The 20,494-nt window shown below is 40.6% G+C and overlaps 1 protein-coding gene across 3 annotated transcripts in view; it reads right to left on the bottom strand.

The window, feature by feature from the left end:
• Positions 1–20,494, bottom strand: part of TTC28 (tetratricopeptide repeat domain 28) — a 773,448-nt gene that overhangs the window by 212,846 nt on the left and 540,108 nt on the right. For all 3 annotated transcript variants that reach the window (XM_049865174.1, XM_049865176.1, XM_049865177.1), the window contains one exon: positions 9,913–10,420. In XM_049865174.1, the coding sequence (XP_049721131.1) occupies positions 9,913–10,420 (508 nt within the window). The remainder of the gene's footprint in view (positions 1–9,912; positions 10,421–20,494) is intronic.

Raw genomic sequence — 20,494 nt, 5'->3', positions numbered from 1 at the left:
AATATTATTAATATTTATTAGGCACTGATGGGCATGGGGCACAGCATAGGATGTGCATGTCATAACCTTAATGAGGGTCTGAATCATTTTCTGCAAGGCCCCTGGTGCTTGATCAGAACAATCTCCTGCTTTGGTTGATGTGCTCCATTCCTCATGTCTCCTTTCAAACAGGGAAAGGACATTCTTGTTACTTTCTTCTGGATGTTGGGAAAAATTTGTTTCTGGCTCTAGGGCAACATTAATTTTTTTGCATCTATATTTTCCCTTGTTGTGAAAGGCAGAGGTATGTGGGTATGTGGGTTGGCTTCCTATATCATGGGCATTATTAGACTTTGACAATCTGTGTAGTTTCGTCTGACTCCCAAGCAGAAGAGCTAAGTGTATGATAAATGTGTAAGGCTTAGAATGGGGCTGTGGGTGGGGGCAGAAGGAAGCGTGCAGATCTGGGTTTAGACCCTGCCTCTGATGCCTAGAAACAGTATGAATTTGGGCCAGTTTCTTTACTTCTGTGCCTACCACATATGTTTGGAGTGAGAATTAAATGCGATAATCCATGCAAAGTGCCTGGTTCAGTGCAAGTCATCAATAGCTTCTCAAAGAAAAGAGAAGGGTTGCTCTGTCCTGATGATGCCCACTTCTCCAGGAATGTTTGCTATCCTGTACCTGGGCACGATTAAGGAGCATTGCGTCAAGAAGGTCTATAACCCTACTTTTGGTGCTCTGTCTTGAGGCCCTTGGGTGGTGCAAATGGTTTGCACTTGACTACCAACATAAAGGTTGGTGGTTTGAACCCACCCAACAGCTCTGTGGAAGAATGGTCTGGTGATCTGCTTCCATAAAGAGTGTGCAGTGTCAAGAAAATCTGCAGCCAAGAAAATCCTATGGAGCAGTTTTACTCTGTAACATATGGGGTCACCATGAGTTGGAATCGACCTGACGGCAATGGGTTTTTTGGTCATGGATGGTGGATGGGAGCGTCTTTAGCTTTTAGCCCTTAGGCCAGGTAGTCCTAGCACGGTTCCCCCTTGGATCCACCACACTAGTGGGAATGTTTCCTAGTGGAAGGTTCTGCGGACATGGAACCACAGACCTAAATTCCAGTCCCAGTTCTCTTACTCTTGGGTAAATCACGAATGTTCCTTAATCTCTGGATCTTTGTCAGTGAAATGGAATGATAACAGTTTACCTCATAGGGTTGTTGGAAGATCAAATGAGTACTGTAAAACACAAATGTAATGGATTCACATTGCTATACCGAGAACTTCTATGTGAGCTCTCATAGACCTTTTAACATCTTGAGAAGTTATCTTAAATATGGCCACATAGATCACTCACAGGATTTCCAAAGCAAAATACTCAGTTAGTGCAAATTGATTACTACCTACAATTACACACATTTTATCTGTAAAGCTAGACCTTTCTTCACTTAAAGAAAACCCAACATATGAAAACAGAAATGTATAAAACAGATAAAAGAGTGACTGTTCTATTATAGAAATCTTTTTTTCTTTTGCAAAAGGCATTTATTATAAGATTCTTTAGTATGCCAAGTTTCACATGCACTCCCAGTAATGGTTTAATATAATTAGAAATAATAAATGACTAAGGTGTGAAGAGTATGTGTGTGTATTATATATATAGTATGTAATATTGTTCTACCTTTCCTTGGGAATTCAGAATTTCTGATGCAAATTGCCAGAATTTAATTTTCAAATATGATTTTTATAAAAGCTATTGAGGTGACAGTTCTTGGATCCTAGAATTAGAACAGCTTAAAGCCACCACTTCTGGTGACTCTCATTTTGCTGCACTGTAAATAAGAGGAGTGATGTAAGCTCACTACAACTGCTAAAAAACTTTTACTCTGACACAGGACTCAAGGATGGTTTGAAAACACTGGGGAAAAAAAAGGTCAAGCATTATTTTATGATATTAATGAGTCTTCCATGCTTTGAGTCTCAGGAGACTCAAAGCATCAAGTTTTTTAACCCACCTGGGCTTCAATTTTCTCATATTAAAATCAATTAATACTCTCTTCCTCAAAGTTTTGTGGGGATAATTAAATGTGAAAATGAATATAAACATGTGGCACAGAGCAGGTCTCCATATACACTTGCTGAACAAAAAACTGTAAGCTCCTCGGAGGCAGGTACTCTGTTGGTTTTATTCATTAAAAGATAGCACAGTGCCTATCACATGACTGATGTTTAAGAAATATGTGTTATGGAAAAGAATGAATGATTAAGTGAACAGATGAGTTAATAAACACTAGTCCCATTCTCTTCCCTTTCCAAATAGGCTAATTTCTAGATTTAAAACATCTTTCTGACTAAAAAGGAACAACAGTTTTTAACTTTCCAATTATTTTTCATATATAATTAGGTATCTTGAACCCAGGCCTTGGTGGGAAGTACTTTCCATCTCTCATATTTGGCCCGATACTTGAAACAGAAGGAGCCCTGACACTGATGTGAGTTGGAAGTAGTTCCTGACCTGGATCTATTCCAGGGGTATGTAGCAAACTAAGTGGTTGCCTTCTACTCAAAATCAAAGCAAGGAAGGAAAGATTGAACAAATGAATGAACAAATGAAACTGAGCCATCCTTCTAACTGTCTCTCCTTCTCACTTTAATTCCAGTTTATCTCCAGCTGAGATGACAGGCAAGTCGGCCTGGTTTCCTGGTGAATAAGAAGATGTGGTATTATTGGAGTGAGAAGACTGTAACTAAGCCTTTAGTCTAGAATATTATTTTTATAAGGAAGATGTACTTAGAAAATAGTTAAACTATTCTTTATTGTTCATATGAAACCTGAAGAGTCTAAATCATTTCTGTTTATTTTATTTTAAGATTAGTAAAAGGTAAATAACAAATATTGGACCACCCTGGCTACCAAAAGACAATGATCATCTATTGCCATCTTCACTTTCTCCCTCTTTCCATCTCTAAAAGTTCTGTTCACTTCGCCTTCAGATGTGCACAGGAAACTTCTATTGTCAAAAAACCTTAGTGACCCAAATCTTACTTCTTTTGGCTTCTTTGATGTAGGTCTTCCTATATCCATGTCTTGAAGCTCTCTTCTCCCTGAGCACCACCTATATCCCTTCTGCCCTCTGTGAGCCTGACTCAGTCTCCTGGCTGGCTTTCCTTTGTCATCTCATAGATGACATTAGAATGATGTCATGCTAATATGTGTTTCCAGTTCTAATTACGTGACAGAAATACATATTGTGAAAAATCAAACTTATCACCTCCTTCCCCAATCTAGTTTCTCCTCCCAGCTTTCCTGTTTCTTTCTGATCACTGGGTCACAAACCTTGGTAAAAGCTTTAACTTGTTCAATTTAGCCACACATTTATTGAGTACCTATTACACTGGTGCAGCAGTTAAGAGTTTGGCTGCTAACCAAAAGGCTGGCAGTTCAAATCCACCAGCCACTCCTTGGAAACCCTGTGGAGGGGTTCTTCTCTGTCCTATCGGGTCACTCTGAGTCAGAATCAGCTCAATGGCAACAGGTTTGTTTTTTGTTTTTTGGGTTTATTATGTGTAAAGGGTTATACACACTGATACAGAGTAGGATGTAGTTCATACTTCCAATGAGTTTTAATCCAGTACAAGTGACAACACCAGTATACAAATAACTATAATTTATGATCATATATGGAAACCCTGGTGGCATAGTGGCTAAGTGCTACGGCTGCTAACGAAAGGGTCAGGAGCTGGAATATGTCAGGCGCTCCTTGGAAACTCTATGCGGCAGTTTTGCTCTATCTGTAGGATCGCTATGATTCAGAATTGACTCGATGGCAATGGGTTTGGTTTTGGGTTTATGATCATATATAAATAGAATATGAGAAGTTTTAAAAGTGTTACATGGTTCAGACAAGGGGAAGAACTTGTTATTAAGAGGGGCTTCAAGTAGTGAATGGTATTTGAGATAAGCCTCTAACAATGGGTAAAATTTAGGCAACCCAGATGGGAGGCACAAGGGTTCCAAGTGGAAGAAATACCTTGGTGAAAAATGAAAGCAGAAAATCATGGGCTAATGTGGTGAGATTAGGGAAGGTGGAAAAGGGCAGTTTCAGGTAAAGAGTATGCACACAGGAGTACTGAAATTAAAGAATGAAAAGTTAAGTGTGTCAGTAATCATGACCCCAAGCCTCGGACTCATTGCCTTTGAGTCGATTCCTACTCATAGTCACCCTACAGGACAGGGTAGAACTGCTTCACAGGGTTTCCAGGGCTGTAATCTTTATGGAAGCACACTGCCACATCTTCTTCCCACAGGGTGGCTGGTGGGTTCAAACCACTAACCTTTCAGTTAGCAGCTGAGGAATTAACCACTGTGCCACCAGGGCTCCTCTGTAGTCATGGCAGGCCTTGGTTATAAGGTGAGGACTCTGACCATAATGTGCTATGCAATGGGCGGCTACTAAACTTGGCTACAGCTTTAGGAAGATCAGTCTAATATTGATGTGTGGGATGGAGGAGATACAGGAGGGGACAGAAGGGTGGTGAGGGAAAACCCAATTAGTAGGTTAATGCAACAGACTGGACAATTAAGATGAGGGCAATAGAAAAAAAATGTCTATGAGAACATTTATTTGGCAACAATTATGTTGGAAACTACTAAAAAAAAAGAAGAAAAATCAATGATGACTTTAGGATTCTAAACCAGGATGGTATGGGAGGTTGAATAATGGCCCCCCAAATATGTCCATGTCCTAATCCCTGGAACTGTGAATGCTACCATACATGTTAAAAGGAACTATGTAAATGGGATTAGGTTAAGAATCTCAAAATGGGGAGATTATTCTGGATTATCTGGGTGGGTCCTATGTAATCTCCGTGGTCCTTGTAAGAGAGACTCGGGGGAGTCAGGGGCAGAGGGGAAGGTGATATGATAATAGAAGCAGAAATTGGAGTGATGCACTTTGAAGATAGTAGAAGAGGCCACAAACCAAAGAACACAAGTAGGCACTAGAAGCTGAAAATGGTAGGAAACATTTCCCAGTGATAGCCTTCAGAAGGAACCAGCCCTGTTGGCACCTTGACTTTCACCCAGTTGATTTCAGACTCCTGACCTTCATAACTGTAAGAGAATAAATCTGCATTGTGTTTAAGCCACTACGTTTGCTAATTTATTACAGCAACAATAGAAAATACAGCTGGCTAGAGGAATGGTGACATCATCAAGAGAATTAGGAAATCCGGGAGAAGCAATTAATTTAAGAAAAAGATATTTCATGTTTAGTCTTATTAAATCAGACAGATCAGCATGAGAATCAGATGGGATATCCACTAAGGAAATGTGAAAATGATGCTTAGGCAAGAGGTCAGAGCTAGTGAATACAGATTTGGAAAGAGTGTGCACTGAGGCAGTAGTTGAGGGTATGGGAGTAAAAATGATAAAGGCAGAAATACAAACAAAGAACAGAAAAGAATCAAGGAACAAAACCCCGAAACTCCCACATTTAACAAGTGGCAATACAATGGAACGGAGCCATTAAAAATAATGTAGGATATCTGGATAATGGCAGGGAGGGAAGCCCTAAGGGAAGGTGAAGTGGAAAAAAAGCACACTACAAAGAAGTGTATCTTTTAGGAAAGAGGTAAATATCTATGTCATGTGTGTGCATATTCACATACAAGTCCACATTGGCATGTATTTAAGTACATAGCAAAAAGGTCTGCAAAGATTCTCATCAAACTGTAAAAGGTAGTTAACTCTGAGGAGGGAGACAAGGGGAAGGTAGTAATGTGAAGAGGTAGACCTCCTTTTCCTATATACATTTTTGTACTGTAAGAATTTTTTTTTTTTTACAAAAGAAAGTACTGTTTTTGTAACTTCTATGAAGTGGTGCTTTATAGAAACCAAGAGAGGGGAGAGCCTCAAGAAGTTAGCATAAAGCATGTCAAATGCTGTAAAATGACCAGGGAAATTTAGGACTGTCAGAGGATCTCTAACTCAGCTGTGAAGAGATCACCGTTGCTTTTTTGTCAGGGGACTAAGGATGCAAGTTGAATTGCAGTGGTTTAAAAATGAATAGGAAGGATTCTGCTTCTAGAAGTGAAGAAGTAGAGTAGCTCCTTTCAGACCAAGCCTCGTGCAGATAACAGCTATATAAACACTAAACAAAACCAAAAACTGAAGGACAGAGTAGAACTTCCCTGTAGGGTTTCCAAGGCTGTAATCTTCACAGAAGCAGATTTTCACATCTTTCTCCAGCAGAGAGGATGGTGGGTTTCTCACTGCAAACCTTTCGGTTAGCAATTGAGCCTTTAACCACTGTACTACAAGGGCTCCTTAGGCTCCTTCTAGGGAGGGAAAAGCCGACTTAAAGGCACTAGAGGACAACCAAAGGCAATGAGAAACCTTACGAAGGCTGGAGTTGGGACTTTGAAGATGGGGGCAACATTGGATGAGCTTCCCATTTTTCAAATGCCCTTGTGCCAGAGGACAGGCCCCAGTTAGTGCCAAGTGATAAGGCTAAAACTCACGGAGAAACACCGTTTTACTGGCTTAAAGAACCAGAGGAAAAAATGCCAGAGAGAGCCACGACGGGTGCCTCAAATCCTGCGTACCAATTCTGTCTGACTCCTGAAACACGTGTGTGTAAAGAATTTAAGCAGCCCAGTTAAAGCTAAAAGGCCTGAACATAGATTTCTGCTGCTACCCATCACAGTGAAGACTGAGTTTGAGCTTAAATTTAGCCAAGTTAACTTCCTGGTAAAACAACAAGAAAAAATTAATTCCTTTCAGAAATATATCAGAATCCAGAGTCTCCATAAAGCGTAACTCACAATGCAGATATAACCCCAAATTATTGGACATATGACAAAAAAAAAAAAATTAAAATGTGACCAATAGTCAAAACAAAAGGCGATCATTGCACAACTTGGTGAATATACTAAAAATCACTGAATTGTACATTTTAAGTAGATAAATTGTGTGGAATGTAGATTGTTTCTCAATAAAGCTGCTATTGGAAAAAAATAAAAGGCAAATAAGAGGTCTAATGCTAAAATGACCCACATGTTGGAACAAGCAGACAAGGTTTTAAAAATAGCTATTATAACTAGGCTCAGCTATGTAAAGGAAAATATAATGAGTAAACAAACCTTAGCAGAAAAACTGAAATAATTAAAAGAATCAAATGGAAATTCTCTAGAGCTAAAAAAAAAAAAAAATCTGAAAAAAAAAAAAATTCATTTGTGCAGAAAAGAGTTAATCTTGTCCAAAGAAAGGTCTAGCCTTTGCCCTCTCCTCCTAGGAGATAATCTCTAAACCCTTGGAATGTCCTACCGGATAAGAGTGTCTTTGTTTACCCGAGAGCGGTGGGCCATGCCCGCTAGTCTATCCTTACGATGTGATTTACTGTGGGGGCTTTGAACTGTCAACCATGTTTATGCGACTGAGCCCCAGTAAAACTCTGGATACTAAGGCCAGGTGAGCTTCCCTGGCTGGCAGTACTCTATGTGTATTTTCATCCATCATTTCTGAGAGGTGTTAATGCTGTCCATGACTCCACTGTGAGGACAACTGGAAACTTCAAGCTTGGAAATCTCTTGGACTCTGCCCTATGTGCCTCTTCCCTGGATGGTTTCAGTCTGTATCCTTTAGCTGTAATAAACCACAATTGTGTGTGTAATAGCTTTCAGTGCGTTCTGTGAGTCCTTTTAGTAAATTATCAAACTTGAGGGTGGTCTTGGAGACCCTTGAACTTGGAATTGGTGTAAGAAGTGAGATTGGTACTGGGGACTCCTGAACTCTGCCTCACTGGAGTTTAACAGCAGATTGCAGATGACAGAAGAGTTAGTGAACTTGAAGACACATTAAAAGAAATTATCAAATCTGAGAAATACAGAGAAAAAATAATAATTAACAGAACCTCAGTAATATATAAGACAATATCAAAAGCCATCCTTTAGATATGCCAAGCTATTATATCTTAGCACCTTCTTTCATAATTCTATCAATGCCATTCCATTCTTGACCAAATCTCACCTAGTCCTCAAGTTCCACCTGGGTCTAACCTCCTCCAGGAAACTAAGGTCAGCCAGGCCATTCACAGCCTTCGGGGTCTCCCTTCTAGGACTTCCATGGCAACACAGCATCATTAACACTGTCTTGGAGGCCACTGCTGTCTTAAGTATTAGTCTTATTTTCTCAACTAAAGTAGAAGCTCTTTGGGGGCAATGATTTTTTTTTTTTAACTTCTGTATCTCTCAAAGCAATCATTCAAGGTTTAAGCACAGAGTAAAGATTCAGTAAATACTTATAACCTGCTGAATGAATACAGAAAACCAAGAGCTTATTCCTATGGGTCTTGTCAGACTCTCCAGGCTCGCATTCTGATCATACTCATCTTCAGAGCTACCTCCAGGGATGTGCGAGATTTTCGCTAACCACCGTATTCAAGACACACATGGTGAAAATAAGCACTGAGGGCAGAGGGGAGAGGGGGTAGTGCTAAAGCATAAATAGAGATGGCTGTGCCTTGGTGTGGTAAGTTGCACAGCAGAAGGAAACTGAGTTTTATATTCTGTTGCTACTAATATCTGATACCGAATACCAATAAGGCCATCTTCTCCTTGTCCTCTCCCCACTCTGAGTTTCTGTGGGCACGGACCCAACCTTGGGGCTCTGGGGCACAGGGGTGAGTTCAGTTTGTACTTGCAAACACATCTGTACCTTCCACTCATTATGGTTACCCACATCTGTTACACATATTTGTTGGATACAGACTCAAAATAACAGTATCTTCTAAAAAGTAGCCAAAGTTACCAATTACATATTGTCTCCTACCATTACATATAAACATCCCCAAATTTATAAATGTCTTACTTGTAGCTAAGTACTATCAAAAACAATGAGTGAACCCCTGAGGGAGCAGGAGATCAGTGGGATGCAGACCCCAAATTCTCACAAAAAGACCATACTTAATGGTCTGACTGAGACTAGAGGAATCCAGGCAGTCATGGTCTCCAAAACTTCTGTTGGCCCAGGACAGGAACCATTCCCGAAGACAACTCATCAGACATGGAAGGGACTGGACAGTGGGTAGGAGAGAGATGCTGATGAAGAGTGAGCTACTTGTATCAGGTGGACACTTGAGACTGTGTTGGCATCTCCTGTCTCGAGGGGGGATGGGAGGATAGAGAGAGTTGGAAGCTGGCAAAATTATCACGAAAGGAGAGACTGGAAGGGCTGACTCCTTAGGGGGAGAGCAAGTGGGAGTATGGAGTAAGGTGTATATAAACTTATATGTGACAGTTTGACTTGATTTGTAAACGTTCACTTGAAGCTCAACAAAAGTTAATAAAAAAATAAAATAAAATGGAGTGTGCTAAAAAAAAAAACAATGAGTGAAAAATCGGTCTTATTTAAATACATCTTTCGCAAAAATAATCTTGCATTTATACTGAAATCATCAATATCATTGGTGATATCATAATTTCAAAAGAAAAAAAAAAAACACTTCCTGTGGGGTTAAATTCACCAAGAAAAGAAATTCCTTTAAATAAAAACCCTCTCAAATTTCCTTCCATTGATGACTTCTTAGGGGCTTCTCTTTCATTTAAACCAAACATAGCTTTCTATCCTCATTTCCCTTCTCTCTAATTAGATAAATCTGGTAGCTCTTCTCTCTAGACAGATTAAAAGGTTGGGGTGTTTTGTTTTTCCAGTATTTCAGAGTTCTAATCGTTAGAGTACTGTGATGACAGGAAGGACTATGTGATTCAGAGCAGGCAGGCTCCAAGGAAATTTATCTGAAGGGAAAATATAACACACACGATGAGGCGAGTCTTGTGAATACAAACACACAGATGCCTGTAAAACAGTGGGCTGCCCCAGCTATTTCCAGCCCACGGCATGGGCTCTGGATCTTGCAAGCAACCCTGTTCTTACCCAGGTTGGAGGACGCTCGCCCCTCAGCAGCCCGGTCCTTGAGGTTCTCAGCAATGCTCAGCTGCTGCTCATGGTACTGTTTCGCTCTCTCTAAATCCTGCATGCACCTGGCAGCATGGCCCAGGCCGGCATAGGCCCTCATCTCAATGGCCTTCTCCATCAACTCCTGGGCCAGCTCCAGCACATAGTTGTGGTAAGACATGGCCTTGTCAAAGTTCCTTCGGTAGTGATAGGCACTGCCCAGGTTGCTGTAGGCCCGGGCCTCTTCTCGCTTGTTGCCCAGGTCCTTGGCTATCTTCAGGTGCTGCTCGTGGCACTGCACAGCATTCTCAAAGTCACCCATGGCAATATACACGGCTCCCATGTTGCCAAGTTCTCGGGCTTCCGAAAGTTCATCTTTGGATTGTTTGGCGAGGAGAACACACTGCTTGTGACTGGCCAGTGCATTGGGGTAGTCTCCGATGGCCGTGTACACATGGCCCAGACTGCTCAGGGCTGACGAAGCTGCCTGGGGAGAAAGGATAAGGCAGAGAAATGGAAGCATATCAGAAAACGGCTTTTGGTTTGTTTCTGCAGATAAAATGTTACAGAGGTTGCCTGGAACTATGCAATCCAACTCCTAATGGTGTTTCTATCAGTGGTCCACAGACCTCTGCAGAACTGATAAAGAGCATGCCCAAACCAGAAGCTTCTAATAAAAAACAATGGTAAATTAATCAATAACTTTCACTACCTAATCTCATAGGAACAGGCTGTATTCTATATAACCATCACATTAGTTTAAAGATGTGTTGACATTCCTAATAGTAATTATGATACTGTATCTCCGTGAACATCTATTAACTTCTGTGGTATAAGAAAATGCTGAAGAGAAATCAAAATAAATTACTAGATGTAATATGGTACAGGAAAATCATAGGAAAAACCCATGTTTGGCTCTTGGCATTCCTTGGCATGTCTTCTCCCAAAACAAATGGATACACTGATGATAAGGGAGAGGCTTACAATGCTAACTGATAATTTTGTGACCCAGGACCCATTGGACGGTCATGTTCTCTTATCTTTGTTCTCACAATGTGACTTCATCAGTGCTGGCTACTGAGGGGGCTTAGATTTGGACAGGTTCCAGTGGAAAAGAATGGGTGGGTTATACTCTATACCTGTGAATAGGGTGGTCTCCATTAAACCTCACCACCCCTTTTCAGGGCTTATCTTGGTTCTTTAAACTTTTCTTGCCTAGAGGCTCTTCTGATCCCAGCCTCTCTTGGAGGGAGATGCTGTCTTCCCAGGCCCCTCATACTGCTTGCCACTCATCCATTTCTTGCCCAAAGAAAAGTACACAGGCCCTTTTTGTCTGAAAGGTTTTAATGAAAACAACTCTGTACAGGTGTAACCAACCAAACAGGAATAACAAAGATGTCAACATGGGTTCTAGAATCTTACTCAGTGCACACAGTCTTAGATTCTAATCTTCAGTTTATAATAGGGGAGTTATGCTGTGCTTTTTCTGCCCTTTTTATTCTAGAAGTTGGAGGCTTGCCTGCCCTTCCGCTCCTTTATACTGTGCCTATAGTTACAGCCACGTAGCCCCTTTTTTCACGCTCTCCCTCCTCCTAAGGTGAACATGCGGTCCTAGCAGAACAAAAGGTGTGCCCCCTCACAAGGAGGTAAGTTATCTATCTTTCCAAGGGCCCCCAGGCTAGGGAAAAACAACAGAGCTGCGGTCCCTCCAGGAGTAAGGGCATTTCTTTATGAGATGCACTCTGCGTCTGTGTGCTTCAGAACATTTTTATTAATATTTTATAGATGTGAGTGATTTGCTACCTTATTTCTTCGCCTGTAAAACAGCAGTCCTTGATCAAAATAGCTGAAGAATGACCATCTTTATGGTGCTTGGAAATAGTGTATTTTAAGTTGCTTTTTTTTTTTTTTTTTCATTTCACAGATGTTCTAACAAAAGATTTAGGAAAATAGAGAGGAAATAAATGCCTAGAAATGTACTTTTTTGTTCTGTTTTTCTGAGTGGTGGAGCGCAGAAACCATTCCTAGGATATCATGCGGCTGGAGCAGTGTGATTCTGGCAGAAGCAGCAGTGATGTCACCTAAGAGCATGCTTCCTGGACATGTCCCAGCCTCAGGTTCCCACTTGACAGCCTCTTTGGGGCTATTTGTACATGGGCCTTTCTACTGCCCCCTCATTTGCTTCCTCCCCTGCCCCCCAGGCCCCTGTTGACAATCTTTTCCTCCTTTTCTGCAGCCCCTGTGATCCAGCCTCTTTTCTCTGCTTCAGTGGCTGTCTCTTCCCACCTCACTCTTTGGGGTTCTTCTCCACCCAAGCCTGACTGGAGCACATAACACAGTCCACAAACCCTCCCACGCACACAGCTTTGTTGCCTTCAAAGTAGAACATACAGGCTCTTCCACAATGGAGTGAGTGTAGCTAAGAGTCAGATACACCTGTCAGGACTGCATTGCCCTTTACCAGCTCTGTGAGCTTTAGCAAGTTACTTAACTTCTCTGAGCCTCAGTTTCCAGACAGACATTTCTAAGTTCCAGTGGCAAGCCAGGAATAGAGTGTTTTCAAACCCAGTCATGAGCCCCTGTCAAACCATAAATAATTCACTAGATAATTTCAAATAGTAGATCTGGTGGAGGCAATGAGCCCTTGAACACTGCAGGAGATGGATTTATAAGGTTCACACAGCGCCCCAGGCAGTGCTGTTCTCAGGAACTTCTGGTTTATGGCAACTCCCAATGACAGCCCTGGGATCTTCTGCCTCTGGTTTTTTCGTTTCTCTAAGTGCTAGGGAGACGTAGGAACCCGGCTTCTGAAGTGCTCTGAACTTAAGGAAAGGGAGTATTTGGGCATTTCCCTTGTGGGTGCGGGGAGGAGAGGGAGACTGCTGTGCTAGCTCGTCCCTGGCTTCCTCCCGTTACCAGGCAGCGCTGTCAGGCAGGACTGCTCATGGCGGGTGCCCTGGAAACCAACATCTCTAAAAAGGACGGTGTAATTTATGGTGCATACACCATATCCTCTGAAATTCAAGAGGCAGCTTGATGCCGTATAAGAGCAGAATAGAATTTAGAGTCAGAGGCTCTGGCTGTGGAACCTTGATAAGTCATTTTACTTCTTCACCCTCCTTTTCTTTATTCTTTTATTCTGATGATAATATTGCACACACTTCACAGGGCTGGGATGGGGTCTGATGGAGCAGTGAGTGTGAGGGCCCTCAGTAAACTGTACAGTGCTCTATGAATGCATTGCTAAATTGTGGATGGATGTTCTCTGATTGCAAACTGGCTGTGCCGAGCTCTGTTACACCAAGAAAAACCTAGTAATGGCAACTGAAAATATCAGTCATCATGACCAAACGTCTATAGTCCTATCAGTTGCCACAGGAAATAAAGTCCAGTGTTTTCCAGCCCATTGGCAAATAACACGTGATGATATTTATCAGCTAAGTGAATTACAAATTAATCCCTTGTCTTTGTTCCTGTAGAATAAGCTTAGATCTGAAACATGGTTTCAGGCTGTTAATGAGAATCTGAAGAACCGCTCTCTGCGGGGAATGGCAGGCCCCACCTCAAGCAGATGCTGCATTTGCCACTGAAGTTCACGCTGCCTTTGTATATTAATCTCTCCGAGATTTTTGTGCTAGAATAGCAGCAGCTGCTTCCCACAGTGGAAACATTCCCGAACATCTGTATTTGAATACTAAAATGCACACAAACAGTTATGACAACAAACTATCTGGTTGGAGTAAGACAATGCTCTTCTCTTTCTAAAAGATATATATTACTGGAGTTCTCGCCAAAGTGTAATTTTCAGTTGCAGACTTAGACACTGAGGAGTAGGTCACCCCTTGTTCTGTTGCTCGGATATTTGCAGAAGAACTGCATCTGACAAGTCAGTTTCATGGGACATGGAATTAGGGTAGGAAATTTGCTCATATTTCTCCAAACCACCTTTAAGAGTTTTTAGTTTGAGAAATAAAAGAGAAGTTTAAAACACCCAGAGTATATTATTATATTGATGACATTACCATTAAACATTATGCTGCAGATGGGAAGTGTACCTGTAGCTACTCCCAGAAATACTGCTTTTCTTCTTTACTGCTCCGAATTCACATTCACCTTGAATCCCCTCCCAGTTCAGTGCCGTGAATCCAAGATCTGCGTTCACCACCCACGACCCAGGAGGCAGAGGGATGTAGGAAAACATGGATGGGCTCTGCAGTCAGGCATGCATAGGTTCAGACAATAAACTGTGATAGTGTACAAGATATAGAATGTCTTGAAACCTCAGTTTCCTGGTCTATAAAATGGAAATTGTAATATCTGACAGAGCCTTGATGAATACTAAACAAGATAATACTTATAAAGAACCTGGTTCAGTGCTTGGCACACAGAAGGTGCTTGAAAATTTTAGATTTTCGTTTCTCTACCTGCCCCAATCACCAAGATAATATACCTTTAGCTTTATTCATTTCAAATATGTGCTAGAGAAATGGCAGGAAATAGAACATGAAGTTACATCATCACAACTAGAAAAAGGACACAAGAACCTTAATGGCGAGTGTCATCGTCTTCATATACTAAACCAAGAAACCCATTGCTGTCGAGTTGATTCCGACTCCTAGCAACCCTATAGGACAGAGTAGAACCGTCCCATAGGGTTTCCAAGGAGCACCTGGTAGATTCAAACTGCCGACCTTTTGGTTAGCAGCTGTAGCTCTTAACTACTATCCCACTAGGGTTTCCTCATATAATAAAGACCAGCTAATTACAAAAAAAAAAAAATTTTTTTTTTTTTTTTAATTACTCATGTTACTCTTCTGCAAATGTATTCATAAGAAAATTTCACCCTTCACTGAGGGACATTTTAGAATCATTGATTTACCCAATATCTAATATTGTTAGTAACACTTTGCTTCAAGTGGTAAAAGCTTATACAGACAATGAAGTTTATTGGTTGATTCATTTGCTCACTCATTCATGCATTCAAGAAAATTCTCTAGAGACTTCTATGTATTAGGTACTATGGAGAATACAGACCAGAATACTTCATGTCCGCCTTTGACGAGGTCACAATCACAGAGTGCACACAGAAAGACAGAAACCAGTCCATTCATTGTCAGTGCTACTAAAGAATTACGTACGAAGAGTTTGGGAAATACAGAAGAAGGTGAGATTAATTTTGGCTGGAGGTGTGGGAGTGGGAAGGCCTTATAGAGAATGTGACGTTTGATCCTTCGAACTGATTCTAACGTTTATACGGTAAGACAATAGATCCAAAAGAGCCAACAAAATACTTAAGAACAACAAAGTAAGACAGACTTTAAGACTTACTGTAAAGCTACAATAATCAAGATGTGTGGTGATTATGAAAGAATAGACAAACACATCAGTGGAGCAGAACACAGAACACAGAAATAGACCCAGGCAAAGGTAGTCAACTCATCTTTGACAAAGCAGCAAAGGCACTTCAAAAGAGGAAGGACGGTCTTTTCAAGAATGGCACCCAAACAACTGGACGTCCACATGGAAGAAAAATAAATAAATCTAGACATCAACCTTATACCTTTCATAAAAATTAACTCAGAATGGATCATGGACCTAAATGTAAAATGCACATTTATGAAATATCTAGAAGAAAACATAGGGGAAAATCTAGGTGACCTTGATTTGGTGATGAGTTTTTAGACAAAACACTGAAAAAAAGAAAAAAAAAGTCCCACTAAAGAAAAAAATTAATAAATTAGACTTCATTAAAATAAGAAACATCTGTGAAAAGACAAGCCACAAACTGGGAGACAGTGTTTGCAAAACACATCCGATAAAGGATTTGTAACCAAAATATATAACTTTTAAAACTCAACAATAAAAAACAAACAGCCCAATTACAAAACTGGCAAAAGATCTGGACACCTCACCAAAGAAGATAAACAAATGGAAAATAAGTATATGAAAAGAGGTTCAACATCACATGTCATTATGGAAGTGCAAATTAAAACAACAATGAGATACCACTACACGCCTATTAACCAAAACCAAACCCATTGCCTTCCAGTTGATCCTGACTCATAGTAACCCTATGGGGCAGAGAAGAACTGCCCTATAGGGCTTCCAAGTCTGTAATCTTTACTGAAGCAGTCTGTCACATCTTTCTCCCATAGGGCAGCTGGTGAGTTAGAACAGCCAACCTTTTAGTTAGCAGGCAAACACTTAACCACTGAGCCTCCAGGGCTCCTATACACGCCTATTCCAGAAAACCAAAAACACCTATTAGAATGGCTGAAATCCAAAGCACTGACACTACCAAATGCTGGTGAGGATACGGAGCAAGAGGAACTCTCATTCATTGCTGGTGGAAATGTAAAATTACAAAGCTAAACATAGTTTTACCATAGGGAGCAGCAATCAAACTTCTAGGTTAAATACCCAGATGAGTTGAAAACTTACGTCCACACAAAACCTGCGCACGAATGTTAACAGCAGCTTTATTTATAATTGCCAAAACCCAAAGCAACCAAGCTGTCCTTCAAAAGGTAAATGGATAAACAAATGGCACTAATCCATACAATGGAATGAATATTATCCAGCAACAAAACAAAACAAGCTATCGAGCCATAAAAAGACATGGAGAAAGTTTAAATGTATACTGCTTATACAAATCTGAAAAGGCTACATACCATATGATTCTAATGATAGGACAATCTGGAAAAGGCAAAACTGTGGAGGTGGTAAAAAGATCAGTGGTTGTCAGGGATTGGAGGAGAGGGGAGAGTGAACCCTAAGGTAAACTATGGACTTTAGTTAATAATATACAATATATTAATTGTAACAAATGTACCACACTAATGCAAGATGTTAATAACTGAGGAAACTGTCAGTGGTGGGCAGAAGGGGTTTGTGGGAATTCTCTGTGCTACCTGCTCAATTTTCTGTACACCTAAAACTGCTCTAAAAATTAAGACTATTAATTAAAATACAAATAAATACATTGGAGTTGTCCTCATGGGAAGGAGATAATTCTAGGAAATGGTTACAGCATGAGCAATGACACCAAGTATGACAGAGCATGGGACCAGGTGTAGGGGCTGGGGAGAAATTTGGATGTTTGAATGAGTTCTATCTGTCCCTCAATTTGTAAAATTTTAAACATTATCCATACATGCTGTTTCATTTGATCATTATAACAACCCTCTGAAATGTGTACTATTATCATACCCATTTGTGAAATGAGAAAACTGAGACCCAGAGACATAAAGACTCAAAGAGGTAAAGTGGCATGCCTAAAGGTGCACAGTTGGTAGCAGAGCCAGGGTTCAGATCCCTATGCATCACTCTAGCTTGTTTGACTACATACAATTTAGCGTCTATGGTGAATGTGGAATCTACCCAGGTGGAAAGGGAGCCACAGAAGGTTTAAGCAGGGGAGTGACATGATCCAATTTGTACTGCAGCAAAAACAAAATGCTTAACTAAAATAATGATTAATGAGAATTCTGTCTTAGTCACCTAGTGCTGCTGTAACAGAAATACCGCAAGTGGATGGTTTTAACAAGGAGAAATTTATTCTCTCACAGTCTGGTAGGCTACAAGTCTAAATTCAGGGCATCAGCTCCGGGGAGGGCTTTCTCTGTTGGCTCTGGAGGAAGGTCCTTCTCATCAATCTTCCCCTGGACTAGGAGCTTCTCCGCACAGGAACCCCAGGCCCAGAGGATGTGCTCTGCTCCTGGTGCTTCTTTCTTGGTGGTATGAGGTCCCCAACTCTCTGCTTGCTTTCCCCCCACACCCCATGGAAACTCCCTTTACATTGAATCAGGGATGTGACCTGAAAAAGAGTGTTACATCCCATCCTACTCCTCTTTAACCACAAGCAGAGATTATGATTTAGAACACACAGGAAAATCACAAAGTGAAAGACAACCACGCAATACTGGGAATCATGGCCTAATCAAGGTGACACATATTTTGGGGGAACACAATTCAATCCATGACAAATACTGTTAGGTATATTTTTAGCATTAATGATACTTGGAATAGTCTTTAGGGCTGTACACAAATATTCTGGCTTCTCTCTCTCTAGGCAGGTGAGATTACACTTCCTTGCCAGCCTGAAGTCAGGTGTAGGTGGCTATGTGGCCTGCTTTGGCCAATGAACGTGATCATATCCAGGTGAAACTTTAGGAACCAGTGCACACTTCACAACATTTTCTCTTCCCTTTGCTACAGGTTGCTCTATCAGAATTGATCCTCAAGTGACAATTACGACAATGTGGAGCAGAGCCTGTGGCTGTCCTATCATGAACACACAGTGGTTGTAAGAAACAAACCTTTTGTTGTTTTAAGGCACTGAGATTTGGGGATTGTTTCTTATTGCAGCATAACCCAGACTATCCTGACCAATACAACACTGAGCATTAAAATTAATAACTTCATGTTTCAGTCAAGACCATAGTTATACTTAACACTATCTAGTGGTTCACTTTTGTGCCAATTACTATAGGTTTCTGGATGATAAAATTTTAGGCATTTTTTATTCTAAAAAATGCATTTGAGGAGAATTAGGTAAAAATTGGATACTTAACTAACCTTTAAAAAATCAACTGCTGTCGAGTCAATTCTGACTCACAGTGACCCTACAGGACAAAGTGAAATGGCCCAATAGGGTTTCAAAGGTTGTAATCTTTACAGCCACCACTTGTCTGTCAATCTGTCATTATGTGGTGGCTTATGCGTTGCTGTGATGCTGGAAACTATGCCACCAGTATTTCAAATTCCAACAGGGTCACACATGATGGACAAATTTCACCAGAGATTCCAGACTAAGAAAGGCTAGGAAGAAGGACCTGGCGGTTGACTTAACCTTACGAATAGCAGAAAACCTTACGAACGTTGTCTGATACAGTGCCAGAAGATGAGCACCTCAGGTTGGAAGGTGCTCAAAATACAACTGGGGAAGAGCTGCCTCCTCAAAGTAGAGTTGACCTTAAAGTAGAGCTTTTGGGATGTTCATTTGCTGATGTGGCAAGACTCAAAATGAGAAGAAACAGCTGCAAATATCCATTAATAATTGGAACGTGGTATGTGCGAAGTGTGAATCTAGGAAAATTTGAAGTTGTCAAAAATGAAATGGAACGCTTGAAGATCAATATCCTAGACGACGCTGGTGAGCTGAAATGGGCTGGTATTGGCCATTTTGAATCAGAATCATATGGTCTACTATGCTGAGAACCACAAAGTAAAGAAGAATGGTGTCACATTCATTGTCAAAAAAAACATTTGAAGATCCAACCTGAAGTATAACACTGTCAGTGACAGGCTAATATCCATACGCCTACAAGGAGGACCAGTTAGTATGACTATTACTCAAATTTACTCCCCAACCACTGGAGACAAAATGAAAAATTGGAGATTTTCACCAACTCCTGTAGTCTGAAATAGTTGGAAAATAAGATCTTGGTGATAGAAACAGTGCTAGAAATTATTTGATACAATTTTTCAAGACCAATTATCTATTCATTGGAAATACTTTTCAACAACGTAAATGGCAATTATACACATGGACGTCATTAGATGGAATACAAAAGAATCAAATCAACTACCTCTGTGGAAAGAGAAGATGGAGAAGCTCAATGTCATCAGTTAGAACACGGCCAGGGGCTGACTGTGGACAAAACCATCAATTGCTCATATGCAAGTTCGAGTTGAAGCTAAAGAAAATTAGAGTGAGTCCACGAGAGCCAAAGTACGACCTTGAGTATATCCCACCTGAATGTAGAGACCATCTCAAGAATAGATTTGACACATTGAACACTAATTACTCAAGACCAGATGAGTTGTAGGATGACATAAAGGACATCATACATAAAGAAAAAAAAAATGTCATTGGAAAGACAGGAAACAAAAAAAAAGACCAAAATGGATTCCAGAAGAGACTCTGAAACTTGCTCTTGAACATACGTAGATAAGAAAAACAAAGAAATGATGAAGAAAAGAGCTGAACAGAAGATTTCAAAGGGTGGCTCCAGAAGACAAAGTATTATAATGAAATGTTCAAAGACTTGGAGTTAGAAAACCAAAAGGGAAGAACATGCATTTCTCAAGCTATAAGAACTGAAGAAAAAATTCAAGCCTCAAGTTGCAATACTGAAGGATTCTATCAGCAAAATACTGAATGATGCAGATAGCATCAAAAGAAGATGGAAGGAATACACACAGTCACTGTACCAAAAAGAATTGGTCGACATTCATCCATTTCAGGAGCCAGCATATAATCAAGAAACAACAGTACTGAAGGAAGAAGTCCAAGCTGCACTGAAGGAATTGGTGAAAAGCAAAGCTCTAGAAATTGACAGAATACCAACTGATATGTTTCAACAAACAGATGCAATACTGGAAGCACTCATTGGTCTATGCCAATAAATGTGGAAGACAGCTACCTGGCTAACTACCTAGAAGAGATCCATATTTGTGCCTGTTCCAAAGAAACATGATCCAACAGAAAACAGAAATCATCAAACAATATCATTAATACCACACACAAATGAAGTTTTGCTGAAGATACTGAAAAAAC

This window comes from Elephas maximus, chromosome 22, assembly GCF_024166365.1.
Source record: "Elephas maximus indicus isolate mEleMax1 chromosome 22, mEleMax1 primary haplotype, whole genome shotgun sequence".
Classification (NCBI taxonomy): domain Eukaryota; kingdom Metazoa; phylum Chordata; class Mammalia; order Proboscidea; family Elephantidae; genus Elephas; species Elephas maximus.
Note: the sequence above shows the minus strand (reverse complement) of the source record. Positions and strands in the feature narration are given on the sequence as shown.